Source organism: Clavelina lepadiformis, chromosome 5 (assembly GCF_947623445.1).
Source record: "Clavelina lepadiformis chromosome 5, kaClaLepa1.1, whole genome shotgun sequence".
Classification (NCBI taxonomy): Eukaryota; Metazoa; Chordata; class Ascidiacea; order Aplousobranchia; family Clavelinidae; genus Clavelina; species Clavelina lepadiformis.
In genome coordinates, this window is record NC_135244.1 from 13,237,498 (window position 1) to 13,253,001 (window position 15,504).

The 15,504-nt window shown below is 34.0% G+C and overlaps 1 protein-coding gene and 1 long non-coding RNA gene across 4 annotated transcripts; one reads left to right on the top strand and one right to left on the bottom strand.

Moving 5' to 3' along the window:
• Nucleotides 1-573: 573 nt before the first annotated feature.
• LOC143459466 (uncharacterized) lies at nt 574-15,015 on the bottom strand. 3 transcript variants are annotated; one of them, XM_076956640.1, is made up of 15 exons: nt 13,982-15,015; nt 11,714-11,828; nt 8,164-8,231; nt 6,649-6,726; nt 5,823-5,975; nt 4,848-5,006; nt 4,582-4,768; nt 4,340-4,464; nt 4,104-4,244; nt 3,712-3,909; nt 2,846-3,005; nt 2,491-2,700; nt 1,853-1,963; nt 1,459-1,638; nt 574-1,072 (listed from the first exon to the last, which is right to left on the bottom strand). In XM_076956640.1, the coding sequence occupies exons 2-14, from the start codon at nt 11,805-11,807 to the stop codon at nt 1,472-1,474; spliced, it is 1,851 nt and encodes a 616-aa protein (XP_076812755.1). In that variant the 5' UTR covers nt 11,808-11,828; nt 13,982-15,015; the 3' UTR covers nt 574-1,072; nt 1,459-1,471. The 3 variants fall into 3 exon arrangements, with proteins under 3 accessions (XP_076812755.1, XP_076812757.1, XP_076812758.1); XM_076956642.1 differs by lacking the exon at nt 13,982-15,015 and adding an exon at nt 12,511-13,931; XM_076956643.1 differs by lacking the exons at nt 11,714-11,828; nt 13,982-15,015 and adding an exon at nt 8,462-9,436.
• Nucleotides 11,137-15,009, top strand: LOC143459468 (uncharacterized). Its single transcript, XR_013117762.1, has 3 exons — nt 11,137-11,350; nt 13,552-13,642; nt 14,922-15,009. It is a non-coding gene; the product is annotated as an uncharacterized LOC143459468 (long non-coding RNA).
• Nucleotides 15,016-15,504: the final 489 nt, after the last annotated feature.

The window sequence follows — 15,504 nt, forward strand, 5'->3', positions numbered from 1 at the left end:
ATAACTTTTTGGCGACAGCATGAAGTCTAATCATTTCTCCTATCATTGTTTTAATTTAGACAACCGTAAAAGTTAAATAAATCTAAGCAATAGTGCCAAAGAGAAATACTGTGCTTTCTGATGAACTGCGGCAGAATTATCCTTGTTTCAGAAAAGGACGTAACGATTTTGAAGCTAAATGCATTACTTGTGCATATGCATATATATATCCAAAAAGACATGATACATTCTTTAAACGGAAAACTCTATTTGTATTGTACTTGCTGGCGAAATTGTCCTCATTTTGGGCGATGAAAATATGGTAGGCCTATGTATAGTGCACAAATATTCATCAAATTTAAAGTTTACTTTAATTTTAACCTTTAATTTTTCCAACAATTTAATTCTATTGTATGTTTATTTGTTTTTAATAGTTTCAAACTGCACGGGAAAATATTATTTTGTTAAACTAAAACTAATTGAGAGCTGGCTGCACACGTCGATGACTCATAAGGGGCTTGCTAAGACTAACGTAATTACGGAAGAGACCATAATTGGGACATAGCTTTTCTATAGCGGACTAAAATTTTAGTGTTTACACGTCTTTTTGTTTATTGCTTTTTTCCGGTGATTTCTCATCCGCTGTATTATATTGCTATAATAATCATTGCAATACTGTATATTAAGTACGATGACAGGAAACCTTCAGACAGTACAAATTGCGAACGCCATCATAAATTAGAAAATCGTAAAATAATGAACCGTTCGGTCAACACAGCCATGCTTTTTACACGATACTTCAGCGTGCATACAATTTATGAACGTGTCATTGTGAACCTTTCAGCCAAGCAAAATATCATACATACGCGTTTGTAAATTGCCAACGCGTTCGTAATTTGCGAACGAGCTGAATAAAGCGACTTTTGACACATATGGCTAACCATACTGTTTGATCGAGTTGTAAAAGCAAAATAAGATTATTCACATTTTCCAAACTAGGTGTTGAAAGGAAATGGTATTACAAAACTCATTGTGAAGTGAGTACGGCTACAGTCCCTACCCAATACAAGACATGGATCACTCAATATCTATGCAACTGTAATGAAAAGTGGTATATGGTACCTTAACCTGTAAGGTTTGCCCACTTCCTTACAAAGTCTGTTTACTTGTATATATCTTAACAGTGAACTTTGATAGACTTCAGCAATAATGACACAGGAATGACTACTGTATAATCTGATTATATTTGAAGCTTCTTTGAACGAATACATCAAGATAGAACATTGTGACAGCTACATAATAAAGTCGACCACTTTCTAGGGTTAACTTGGTAGACTGTTAAGTGATGACTCGTAATGCACGCACAGTAACAGAGAAGTAATCGATTACGTCACAAAGTGTTATGCTTCGCTGATTCGATAGACGAGAATTCTATGTCGTACACAATTTTATATTACATTAATTGATATATTTATCACACAACAAAGGATTTTCATTTCGAATTCTCCAAAGCTTCTGTAAGACGAAATATCTGCGACCAATCCAAACGATAGTCCTTTCTCATAGCTGTGTAGTAAACTTTAGGACAGCGGTTCATTAACTGGGATAGTTGATACAGCTCCACGCCATCGAAACCCGATACAATAACACCAATGTCAGCTGGAAAGTGGCATAAGAGTTTGATTTATATAATAACAATGACATAACAACACGTAATGACATTAATCAAATAAACAAAAATACAAAAAATGCCTTGTTATAAAACTAAAAAAATATTTGTAAAAAAACGGTCAAAAACACGATAAAAATTCTGATGTTACGCCAGCGATACTATGTTTATGAAAATTTTTTATAGGTTTTACAGCTAACAAACCAATTCTGTTCTTTCTAGCCCACTCTTTCACATGATAGGACGTCCAGGTTTTCGGTGACCTAATGTTCCACGATTGGTCAACTGAAGAAACGACTTCAGGAGAGTCTGTATCTGAAAAATGTGAAGAAAACGTAGAGAGCGATTTCTCAAAATCAAGACAGGTTTAGCAAAGTTAATTTAAAGTTTACTGAATTTATGGTAAACATAAAAATATGTTTGTACAACACTGCGTTGGAAACACGTAACCTACAATCGTCAGAAGGCATGTGCTTACACCGTACATTAACTGAATCGCATGAAAACATCAGTCGGAGACGATTTATGTGCTACGCCGATCTCGTTTGTACACTAAATAAAACTGCCACAAAATTTCGCAATGTGGCATGCGACACAAAGTGCAACGTGACCTGGCATTGCTCCGCGTTCGATGTAAAGACAAGTGCGAATACGAGTGCATGTGTTCAAATCGTGAGCCACTTATTGAAGATATGGTTTAAACGCAAAAATATGCGGTCCTTCAACTGATAAGCAGTTATAGAATATTGTTACATAAAGTATACATTTGTAATCAGATAATTGATTTAGAGTGGCATATATCATTACATCTACTTCAAAAAATACAACAGAAATGTACTAACCAGTAATAGAGACTGAGAGTGGATTCTGAGAAAGTTGTGTCTGAATCCTAGTAAGCACCTCCGGAAATTTTCCCTCGCATTCATCTTCATTGCTTAAATCAACATATAACTTCATACCAAGCACCGCACCTAACCACCCATCTGGTTTATACTGCGACTGCAGAAGCAAGGGAATGACTGGCTTACGAAGTTTATAAGCATACTCAGCCTCTGAAAAAGGTGTGTTTGATAAAGCAGCCATAATCTAGAAAACATTTTGTGAAATGAAATCGAATTACATCACAAAATATATCCCATGGACAATTCATTTACATATTACTGGCTAAAACTGGGCAGTCTAGATCAATAAACCTACCGGTTCTGCATGCATTACTTTTCTTGTAGTCTTCAGTCATAGCAATCACTACAACTGAGGCATCTTCAACTGCATGTGCCATGCTTTCAAGGATGGAGCCTTGCATGTTACTGATGTCAATCCATGTCTTGAGCTCAAATTTTTTCAAATAATTATCCAACTATAAAAAATGAACAAACATTACTATTATTGTATTTATCAGTGGCACTTAAGTGAACACTGCATCAAAAAAGGGTTCAAAAATACTGCATCTGACATGCACAATTGAAACCCCTTGTAAGTAAACTTTCTGCCAACTCGTATGTAATCTGCTAATCTGTTTTTGCTGTGCATAGTCCAATTTTAAGTTATTTTGTTATCAAAGTTTTGTTGTTGTTTTATCGTTATCAATGTTTTGTTACTGTTGGTTTTATAAGTTTAAATATTCTAAAACAAATAACCAATTTCACTTGAACCTGCTTGTGTTTATATTAGGAAAAGAGCACATCAACAGAAATTGATGGTATTAATATGAGAGTCCGATATTAAGAGCACTCAATAAAATTCTAGAAATATCTATAACTGTGTAACTATGTTGCTTATAATATTGATGGATTTTTAACGATTCTGGCGTTCAGATTGAAAGTCCCATAAAAAGTTTTAAAAGACAAATACTTTTTTCCATTAGAGACATACAATAAACATACAGTGGACAATACCAAACACAATTGGAGGTAAATGAGTTCAGGTAAACTCCCAAATTTTGTCTATCATGTGTCTTAAAGTTAACCTAACTTATCAAACAAAAAACGTGAAATAAAACCAGATAAATCAAAAAGATGTTTTAAAAGTAGCTTGCAAGGTTTTTGATCTAATTTTACCCTTACCTTAACTATGGTTGCCTGTTTGTTCCACTGATAACTTATCATAACATGTTTGTCTCTTCCCACACTTTTCTCTGTTCCTGCAGGAGCAGGTTGAGCGTTCTTAATGTTGAAGAGGATGCCTTCACATGAGCGTTTAATCTCAACTCCCACATCTGAATTTGACAAAACTCGATATATAGTTCCAAGCAAGTCAGGCTCCTACAACATATAGCTCATTTTAATTAAATCATTTATTATTATTAGTATTAAAACATTTTATTATTGGGGATAATTAGGTTACATTTTCATAATCGTTTAATGAATATTAAAAAAGTAGAAATAAGATGTAAATATATATAAAATAAAATTTCAAATATCAAACTAATTAGAAATATTCTTAAAAATAGACTGACCTGGCATATTTTATTTCTGTTGTCTGAAGCAAAAGAAAGTGTCCATATACAGTGCGATGCTGCTTGCATTTGGTCAGCCGAAGAATTTTGATCAAGCATTCTTCTTAACAGAGGAAGAATGTTCAAACCAACAATGTATTTCTAGAAAGAAAACAATGTGTAATGACGCCTAAATATTCTTGAATGCAAGCTCAAGCCAAACACATCAAATAATTTAATGCAAAAATTAAACTCACTTTATTACTTTCATTAGCTAGCAGTTTGTCTAATCCAATTACTAACTCACTGGCAGAAAAATGATGCTTTGGATTTTCCAAGGCAATTTTGAGTTGCTCAACAATAAAAGACAGCAAGTCTATAGCTAAAAACAAAATAAAATTGAATTAAAAATACCAGTAAATGTCGTGAAAAGCTCTATTTGATTTTGATCATATTCCTATAGTTTGTATCCAAATTCACAAGTAATCAAGTCACATACATTCCATTATCTTATCATTTTCTTCCTCAGTGATACATTCTGCAACAAGCAACATAACCATGGTTTGCAACTTGAGATCCTTATATTTATAGAAGTGGAGGATCCTGTCCAACCCTCCATTGTGTCGAATTAGAGAACATACAGGATGGTAATGTTTAGCCATGTTGTGCAGCATGCCCATGGTGGCCTTGCATAAAACATCACCAATTTTTAAATCAAAGCTCCAACCTAAAATGTAAGTGATTTCAATGTTGTGTTTATCTTACCACAACTGCATTAAATTGGTTTTGATCTGATATCTTGTCAATATCCAGCTCTGGTAAGCCAAATTCACTCATGCACTTCTCAATAAAAACTTTATTCTGGAAAGCTGCTTTAGCTATTCCAGAAGATTTGTCAGAAATGTTCCATAAGGTTAACTTCATCTGAAATAAAAGTGATAAAAAATTTATTTTAGATCTGCCAACATATAATAGGCCTACAGGATATCCATGAGATGTCTAATTTCATATCAGATAGTGAAATTGAAACATATGTTAACAACAATACAACAACAACAACAACTGAAGAGCGCTTCAAGAAAGACCTGAAGAAAAGTAGCAAAGTATTTTCTTAAGTTAATAAAATTATTATTACGATGATGTAACTACCTATTGTTCTGATCGATATACAATCCCAGTAAACTGTGTGGGTTTATTTGATCATTCATTTTCTAAAAAGTGATGTTACAACAATTCTTTTGTTTGACATTATTTTAGTCCAGAGTTGCTAAATTCATAGTTGCTATCTTACCATCTAGAGCAGTGTTTCTCAAACTTTTTGCGATCGCGTACCACTCGTTCGTTTTTTTTGCTACACTGCGTACCACCTGGCTCCTGAATGACTTATTTTACTCAAATGTACCGGTATTTATTAGTTATTACCGTTATTACTATACCATAACACCAATGAATAGCAAGAAAACACAATTTAATTTGATAGAAGCAACTGTTTCTTCTGCACAAGCTTGTCTATCCGGGGCAACACATTACTCACAGCACATCGAAAATCATGTTCAGCGGTACGCGGTACCACTTAAAAAGCTCTCGCGTACCACTAGTGGTACGCGTACCACAGTTTGAGAACCACTGATCTAGAGTCTAGACTCTAAAGTTTTAATTTTCAAAAATATTTAATGTTAAATAAATAGGACAGAAAATGCTATACATTAGAGGTTCTAGTTTAAAGTTTGTTGTGCTTACATGATCATATGCTTTGCATGTCAAAAAGTTATAATTTGTATCCCTTGCAGTATGACAGAAGTCCCAAATTCGGATGCATACATCAAGGAACTTATATTTCACCATCAAGTCGCCAAAAGTCTCGGTTATTTTACTTGTATTTTTGTTAGATTCCTGTTAACAATAAATTTTATATTGCACTTATTTACTTAAACAAGCAAAAACACTCAGAAAGCTTCAAAGAATAAATAAAACAAATGCATGCACTATGTTTGTGATGTACTTGCAGGTGTCATTAAATAATGTGTTCATGAATAATTGTCGCAAGATATATTACCAATTAAACTACATTTACATCTATTTTTGTAGTACATGTGATGGATAAGGATAGATTAAAAACGGAATGCGACATATGCGCTTTTATTATGAAAATTGTTCATAAATTATTACAGTATAAATTACAAATTTTTCAAAAACTACTTTGCGCCTTAGAAGAAACTTTTAAACATGATTACATTGCGAACTTTTAATCTGCCTAAAGTTCACAATTTATTAAACATATCATGAATCATCAGTTGATTTATATTTGTGCAAACTATTTACAGAAATTGGTGCATGTTGAACACAACAAAGTTTGGCTAAAGATTTTTTATTAGTGCTTTCAGTTTTGCTGATACATACCTACATTACACAATAATATGCTCTTTGTAATATATAGCTATTGTATTTAGAACTGCTAAGATTCAAAGTTGCGAACTTAACCGGGATCTTACTGTACTGGGAAATAAACCCGTCATAAATATTTGCATAATGATGTAAACAAGAAAACTCTAATTTCATCGATTACCGTTCTAAAAAAAAGTAGAATTTCTTCTCCAACATCCTTCCAAGGTGTTGAAAGAGCATGCAATTGTTTAAGTTTACTCTGTAACAAAAATTTACCACTAGTTACGTATTTTCTTGACTATCATAGTCTTATAAACTTCAAATCATCAAAAACACTGCATTATTGGAAAATAAAGATAGGAAGAAAAAGAAATGTAAATACAGCAGAAGTCACTGATATCTAAAATTTGCTGATATTGAAATAATCGTTCAAGTCCTGGCTGAAGTCCTTCAGTTAACATGCAGGAACCTACTGATATCGGATATATCTACACTGGAATCATCCTAAATGGCTGAAATAAAAATTGTCCATAGAGCCCAGTTTCTAAAAATTTGAGAGCTTAGGTTATTTTGAACATTAGCATTGAATGATATTGAAGATTTTTAGTACAACGTTTTGATTAAAAATTGCGCTTGCCTTTATTGGCTGATCTTATGTATAGCCAGTTTGCCTATACTGGCACTTGTTTTGACTTTCCACGTTACTCTGTTCATTATGATAGCATTTGCAAATCTAACAGTACTCATTTCAAGTTTCCAGACTATTGTCTGTGCTGATCATTATTGTAAATGGGGTATGACAATTAAATTTGTTTGTTTCCTGAATCAAGATTAAAAATTAGTTGTTCTTGTCACCAAACTTATTGCATTGTATTCCAAAAAGAAGTTTTAAACTAGAAGTGTCTCTGAGGAAAGTGGGATTTGAGGTACTGCAATGGTAATTCATCATAAATTTTGTTGATCTCGGTTAGGAGGATCTGACTAGATTAAGCACCTGGCTCCTTCTATATCATAAAAGCCTCAGCTTTATCGTAGGTTTCCTGAATATCTTTGAACAACTGGCTAATGTATTCAGCAGCTAAGGTATGGAAAAAACAGAGGTGAAAAAGTTATTGTTAATGGCAGCAATCCAGGTGCTTAGTCAGAAAATCCATGTCACAGCGGCATCTAAGTGGTAAGGTGCAAACATGGTATTAAGTGGGAGATGTCAGAATGTAGAGCAACAACTTGACTAATAAGAATAAGAAGTGCTGCAAAAACGGCAAGTTACTAGAAAATGCTAACGACACACAGACAAAGATCAAACCATCTTCAAACTTTGTTACAATTTGGTGTGATGTAACAGGGCTTGGTTTAGCGTACCCTTTTATACACTCCGTAACCTGCAAGGTCCAAAGTTGAAATGGAACATCCCACTAGATTCACCAGATATTACAAAAACAAAGAGCTTATTTCGGTGAAACGCAGTAACAAAGTCATTTAAAGACATAACAGATTCCAGCCCAAACAGAATATTCAAAGAAAAGAGCTTCCGTAAATTCAGGAAAAAACTATAAGTTTTTTAAGTTTAAGATGAATGATGAAGTTTTTAACAAAGCAGCAAGAGATAAATGTAATAGGCTTAACTGAAATAGGCAGCTTGTGAAAACAACAGACTTTCTTATCTTTGGCCTAGTAGTGTGTTCATTCAATTTACCTCTGCAGTGCTCAATAGTTCATCAGCAGCTGGAAATCTTTTGCTTTTTTCAGATAAATCATTGTGACCTGCAACAATAAAATAATTTTATACTAAATAGTAAAATTTTAAAACTGGGAATGTAATATAGCTCAAGTCAAAAAAAGTGCACAAGATCATGCTACATACTATTGTTTTAAATCACTCTGCAATGTTTTTCTTCATTACCAAATAGTAATCGCTATTACTTGTACTTATATTATATATAATGTATTATAAGTATTATAAGTTACTTTGCAATAAATATTAAGTACATAACTGTTTAAACACTTGAAGCTTTTTTCAATGGACTCTTGTATTTGTGCACAAAAGTTCCTGCGAATAAGTTTTCTCCAACGCACTTTTCTGTATGTTTGATTTTTATCCCTGCTTTCAATAACTTGGGATGATTGATATAATACGCTTTCTAACAATTTTGAAGAGCATACATTTTTATCCAAGGAATTCTTCAATTTTACTTCAGCAACTGATCAGACCATAACATTAAATGTGAATCTTACTCGAAAGTAAATTTTCTATGAAAAATAAAAACACTAAACACTCAACATAGATTCCCTAGCAACTTTGCTTGCCTTTAATTACTGTAACATGTGTTTTTCTTACTTTGATACCTTACTCTTACTTTACCTCTTACTTCTTACCTGATACTACAGACTTATTTTCTAGATCAGCGTTTCCTAATTTTAGTTTTATGAAAATTTCCAAAGTTTTTATGGGATATTTACAAAATTATAGTAACATTGTGTTGAAAAATGCATCAGTGTATATTATTTTGCATTATAAGAAATAAAGTTGACAAACTCTGGCATTAATATGATGTCTGAACTACTATTCTATTGCTATATAAACCTTTGTTAACCATAATGTATAATATTTACAACATGATAAATGTTATGGCAAGTAGTCACACTATTCTCATAAGCATTGATGCAACTGGTTTAAGCTTGAAATTTAGTAGAAGCCTGCGTAAAAAGTAAATATTTTCGGGTTAGGGTTTTATAAAACAACTGAAAAACCTAGTCCTTATCTCAAAATGACAAACCTGGTGGTGGTGCAAAATGACAAACCTGCCCTGCATTAATACATGCTTTTCTTAGTAGCTAATTGCATTTAATTAATATTTCCTCCGGGTTACAAAACCACATTATAATAGGAAATTTCCATGAACAATTTTACTATGATAATTGTAGGTATAATTTTATGGTTTTTTATGGAAAAATGCAGGTATAAGTAAGTGATTTGTGATCATTTTAAAAATTCCAGTATGGTTTCACGGCTGAAAAAGTTTAGGAACCACTGTTTTAGATATTTTTCCATGATTACCGTATAATTTTCCAGTTACTGTAGTTCAGTTCACTTAACTGTCCTTATATACTATTTTGTGCAAAAATATCAAGGTAAAAATTTCACCACAGCTGCCTTTCATACAGACAAGAAGTCAAAAATGTGACTGTTTATTTTCATATATTCACAATACCTGCATAAGAACAGTAATGGCATATATGCTTGGCAGGAGGCTTAACATCCTCTTTATTATATTCAAGTAAAGCACTAGAACCATTTTATTGCCCATAACATTTTGGATCTGGGGCGGTATTCCAAACACACCTCGCAAGGATTTACATATTTGTCAGCGACGCTTTTGCTTGCAAATTCCTACCGAGCTACTCTGAAGTGCTACGCGAATAGAATTTGTGAGTTAGAAGCACATTTATGAGTTCTACAGACTACACTTGGGCACATTGTGAGGACAAAGACTGTCTACTATGATTAGTAGAAAATAAAACATTTGGAACATGATTTGCAGCAATAGCAATTTACATTGGGTTACAGAGAAAAATTTCTCACAAAAATACTAAAGAAAGGACCCAATGACGTTTTTATCTTATGCCAACTGTTGAATGACTAACTGCGTAATAGCAGCTCTGTAATCACAAGAATAGGGATATGTATTCAATTCCTATAATGTTGCTGGTTATCTGTGTTTTGTTATTTTTAATTTGTCGCTGTTATTTAACTTTTACCCACATCTTTACCGTAATGTAACAACAACTGGTTTTAGTCTAATTATACTTTTTTATATATTTTTTTATTCATTTTATTTTTTGCCCTTGACTGTGTTAAGCGAAAGACTTGGTGCTAACCTATAGTTATAGCAAACCATAACAAGAAATACGCTCACAAACAATTAACAAACGGGAAAAATCGGCAAAGCTCGGAAGCTTAAAACGTGCAAGTAGTTAACTACATACTGTATAGAGGTGAAATAACGACGGAAGGTTAGCACAGTGACCAAACCCAATAAAATGTTTATAAAGCTTAATTTAGCAGATATGCCCTTGGATGATAGCTTTATTAATAAAAGGGCCCCCACCAAAGCAGGGCTCCAGGACGCAACACGATGTAAATCCGGAGCTGCCTATATCCTATTGGTTAGACTTGTCGCTTCACTATTTATGTTCTATGGACACTAGCGATCTGTAATCAAGGTGATTTGTTTTAGGGTAATACCCTAATACAACACTCAGTCCTGAACAAAAGAAACCTAAAATAAACATCAAAGACGTTTAGAGTTTGTTGTCTAACTGAAACGCAGAGAAAATAAAGATTTGGGTCATTTACTAAGTCAGTTCAAATAAATTTCCTAACAGGGGCAAAGCTTATTTCTCAGATTCTCATGATAATTAATTTTACCATACACTACAACATCTACTTGACTTCTAAGTTGCTAAGTGCATTTGCTTTACTGTGAAGCATGTTTTAGTGAAACTACACATTTGCTTGAGGATTATTATATTATGTTACGGATAACATTAAAATTAATCACTTCAAGCAGCTATGCTAGTTACACTGTAATTTGTTAAGTGCAGTTAAGCTATTAGCTCATTAAATGTGCAATGTGCATGTAGGCTATTGGTAACAAAGTTTCGGAGCTAGCTACACGTAAATCATACAGGTGGTACAGTTACTTTAGATTTGCCTATCTTAAAGCTGGAGTCGGCTTGGTAGCGGAGTGGTTGGAGACGAGAGCTGGGCTCGCAATAACCCGCGACGTGTTCTGTGTTCGATAAATAATGGCGCTACCTTTGTAATACCCTTGGCGCTTAGGCAAAGCATTAACCACACTTGCTTCTGTTCAGTAAATCAGGTAAACAGTTCTAAATTCGAGTAATAGCCTTTCATTTAAAAATGACAAATAAAAATGTACAACTATTGGTACTTGAACAAAGGGTAGCTCTGTAGCCGGGGCTCAAGTGATGAGGAATCAAAGCCGGGTTTAAGACTTTTCCCAGTCCTAGGTTAAATGTATCGTACCATAAACGACTGCGTGGAAATTTATGGTTTAGCCTATCCAGTTGCCTATTATCAAACAATGTTAGCCTACTAACACTTACCCATTTAATGAGGTTAAATACATAGCCTGAACTAATTAATTGGTAAAAGTGATCCAGATAAATGTGAACAGTAGGCATAGGCTACTATTTTATTGTACTAACCAGTATTCACTAACCTGTATAATCTTGCGATTCATTCAAGTTAGTATCCTTTTGCTGGTATTTTGATGTAAAACACGGTCCAATAGCACTTGCCTTTCCAGCTTCCATGGTTATTTATACAATGAGCAGCTAATAAACGCATAAAATTGTAAGAGTAGGTCTATTTTACGTGAAACATAAATGGGTTAATGAAAAGTTGATCGAAAATAAAGTTATGTTTTTGACCAGTTAAGCCGTATATTTGATAATTATTATGCCTGGTGGCAACCATAGTATATGTACCCCTTTAGTTGTGATTTATTATCGCAGTACAAGCGATTCTAACGTATAACTGCAAAATTACAACAAATGATTATGATGTTCCAAGTTAGGTATTGAGGAAGTAATAAACGACATTTTGTAGCAAATGTGCCCACGCAAGCAAGAGCAACCCGGAAATACTGTAATAACACGATTCACTGAGATATAGCCGAAGAATTCTAGCAAGCTGTTAATGTGTTAACATTGTCACAGTAGTGGGTCTCGTCATGAAACAACTTCAACTAAAATTGGTTTGTTTTGTTTAGTCTACCTTGTCTGATATTAAAGCCTTGACCTTGCCCAAAAACGTAGTAATGTCAAAAAGTGCCGACTAAACAACCTGGTCAAACCATTTTGAAAAACGTTTAGTTGTTAAATAAGTAATCTTTAACATATATCCCAAATTTCAAGTTTAATGTGACATATTTAGAGAAGTCTGCGTTACCGAATGATGCCAAGGGAAAAATATCGGAAAATATAAATATAATAGAAAACAGTGATGTAAACTTACATGCAAAAAGTGTTTGGCAAGCTTACAAAACACTTTATTGTCACTAACATTTACTATCGCATGCCTTCGCCAAACTATGTGTGAATAGATGTAGTCCATATGTAGACATAAACATCTAAACGTAATCTGACGTTTCATATGCTGCATCACGTAACCCTGATAATAATATGTACCAACTTAAACTGCCACTAGAAGATGAAGCAACTTGCACAAAGCTATAAGCAAGAAACACAAAAATAAGCCCATGCATTGAAAATAAAAGTTTTATATTGTCGTTGTATGTAAATGTAACAAGAAGATTTGTTCGCACAAATTCCATGGCATACCAAAATAGAAAATAGATTACCAAAAATATGGCAAAAATAGCATGACACAACGTATGGTGCGTCATATTACAAGCGACAACAAGGCTAAAGCAAGGCAACACTTTCCAATAACAAAGAAACTGTTTGAAGTGCAAGCATATTTGCCAGGGTTTACATGGTGGAATACCCTGGGGCCCAGCATTGGTGGGAGCCCTTTCTTTAATAAAATTACAATTTAAGCGCATATCTGCCAAGTTCAGCTTTATGAACTCCAACACCTTTTTGTAGGTCTAATTAGACCATAGCCAAATGCTGTTATTGTTCAATTGATAAACAATTGCGCTATTCGGCTATTGGCTCATACTTAAAATAACAGCGTCAGCGTGAAAATATTAAAATATCAATAAGCATTACGTTAGCAAGTATAACTGTGTATAGTTAGCATGTATATTTAGGGTTGCGTTGAGGGGAACTAAAAAGCTTTAAATATTGGTTTTAAAACGTCCGAGCTTGTCTACCCCGTCAAAAATGCGCGAAATGAAATTTTTTTGTGTTTTTGCGCCTCAAATATCGCGTTAAATGAAATGTACTTTCATATCTATGTGGACAATATAGTAGCCGAATTAGCCTATAATGTTTTCTTTTGAGATGACGTGCACAACTTGTAAGGCTGTATACATTGATTTTTAAACGCCGTAAACCTACCTATATTAATCTTATACGTTTTTCTGTGTAGGTTGGAGCTGATATGTGGTCGCAACCAAGGAAATGCAATAAACAAAAAATACTGAAAACGTAAAAAGGCCTATGACGTTAATCGTGATGGGGTAAGTCCCAATGCCTCCTCCGTAAACAAGTTAGTGTTAGCATAAAATAGTATTTAGGAGTGTAAATAACAGAATCTCTGAAAATATTTTAAACTTTGACTTTTTATGAAGGGCATTTTCAAGCCAATCTGCTAAAATAAATTTTTCCCAAAAGTATTTAGAAAAGAGCTACAGCTATGACTCGAAACCTATAGCATCTATTATACATATATACTATCATATATACATCTATTTTTATATTTTTCTTTTTCATAAATAAACGAAAGTAAAGACCAATTTACAGCGACTTCACCTATCGTTATTAGAACTTTAAATACTTAGCAGTAAACCTGTACTTGCCTCAATAAACTTATAATACAAATGACAAATCATTGAGTGTCCAATGGGAAAGGACCTTTGGACTGTGGTCAACTAATGCGGTCGTGGAACTTAATAAAAAATTTGCTGATCCAATTCCGCAGTTGCCTGCAGTTGTTAAACCACTTATTGCCTGTTAAACATCCCAGTAGCTTAATAAGGCTAACAGTGTTGTTGTTGTTGTTGCTGTATTGTTGGTTCCTATCAGAACGAACACTGCTTTCCGAAACACATTTCGAAAAGATGTTTTCTATATCTCTGCAAAACTAAAAATTTAATCGGAGAGAGAAATGCAATGTGCATTTCGGTAACAGGCTAACGTAATCCGGAAGTAATGGAAACAAAACGCAAAACAAAATACAGCACAGCATGTAAGAGTAAAACACACAAAATACTAAAAATCAGATACGAAATGATATCAGATCAGAAACCAGAGCTGCGTTAGTTGAGAATAAGAGTTAATTATGACAAAGAGCACAGGCTCATACGAACTCAAGTCCGAGTAGATTTGCTGAATATCGCCTGACTGAAAAATTTGGGCGAACTTGAATACTATCAATAGCGAATCTCAATACGACATAAACAATAAATTTATCGATTCTGGTGAGAAATGTTGGTCCTATTTGGTGTCTAAGCTTCAATATAGGGACAACATTCCTTACATCGAAGGTCGATTAGCCTAGGTTAACAAAAAATTTGGGGTTCTCAACTACCATTTAAATATAAATTCTTTGAAACAAAGCATGTGATGTTTATAGCGATTTGGTCGTGTTATAATTAAAATTCAGAAACTTCTGGGTAAAACCTTATTTTTTGGTATTAATGCAAATAAGATATAACTCGACATTTGTTCGTTTCAACTTATAAACGTTCTACATGATTACTATTTGTGTTCACACGAAACGAATATTCTTTCTCACAGCACCTCCCTAGCGTTTCTTGAGTCCCTCTTTATTATATGCTGCTGTCACCTTCTATCTTCCGCAAAATAAGCAGACCTCCAAACAGAGCCAAACGTAAGTTATTTAAAGGTTCACCTCCTCTTTCTGATTGCGCTAAGAAATTATTAAACCCGGTTGTTAAGACCGTCTCCAAATATTTGTTTGTCGGTGAATGTTAACTTTTAAGTCGGGTTTCAATGCCTCTCATCCTTTTCTGCAGCGACCCAAATATTAATGTATTAATAAATTAATAGCGAAGCTTTGGCGACCCTTTGAAATCACCAACGTGTTTTTGCACCCTTTATAGAATTGATGAGCAGCAAAATACTAAGCTATACTAGTCACCGACAACCAAATTCTTGCTACAAGAATTCGCTAGTCAGAAATGTCAGTTATCGAAAGACTTCGTGAACTACCGTAGTCTACAACCCAACCATATCAACGGCCGACCTACTTTTGGGTCGCGACCCAGAGGCTGAGAAGCATTGGGTTAAGACAAGGTTTAGGCTTCAGTACTTAGTGAGAAATGAAACCCTGAGTAAAACTGGATCATAAACGTAAACG

Coding starts and splice junctions, on each gene's coding strand:
- LOC143459466 (XM_076956640.1), bottom strand. CDS start 11,807: ATGGAAGCTGGAAAGGCAAGTGCTATTGGACCGTGTTTTACATCAAAA. Junction 2,701..2,845: donor AAGTAATGCATGCAGAACCG/GTAGGTTTATTG, acceptor CACCTTTTTCAG/AGGCTGAGTATGCTTATAAA. Junction 1,639..1,852: donor GGCTAGAAAGAACAGAATTG/GTTTGTTAGCTG, acceptor GCCACTTTCCAG/CTGACATTGGTGTTATTGTA.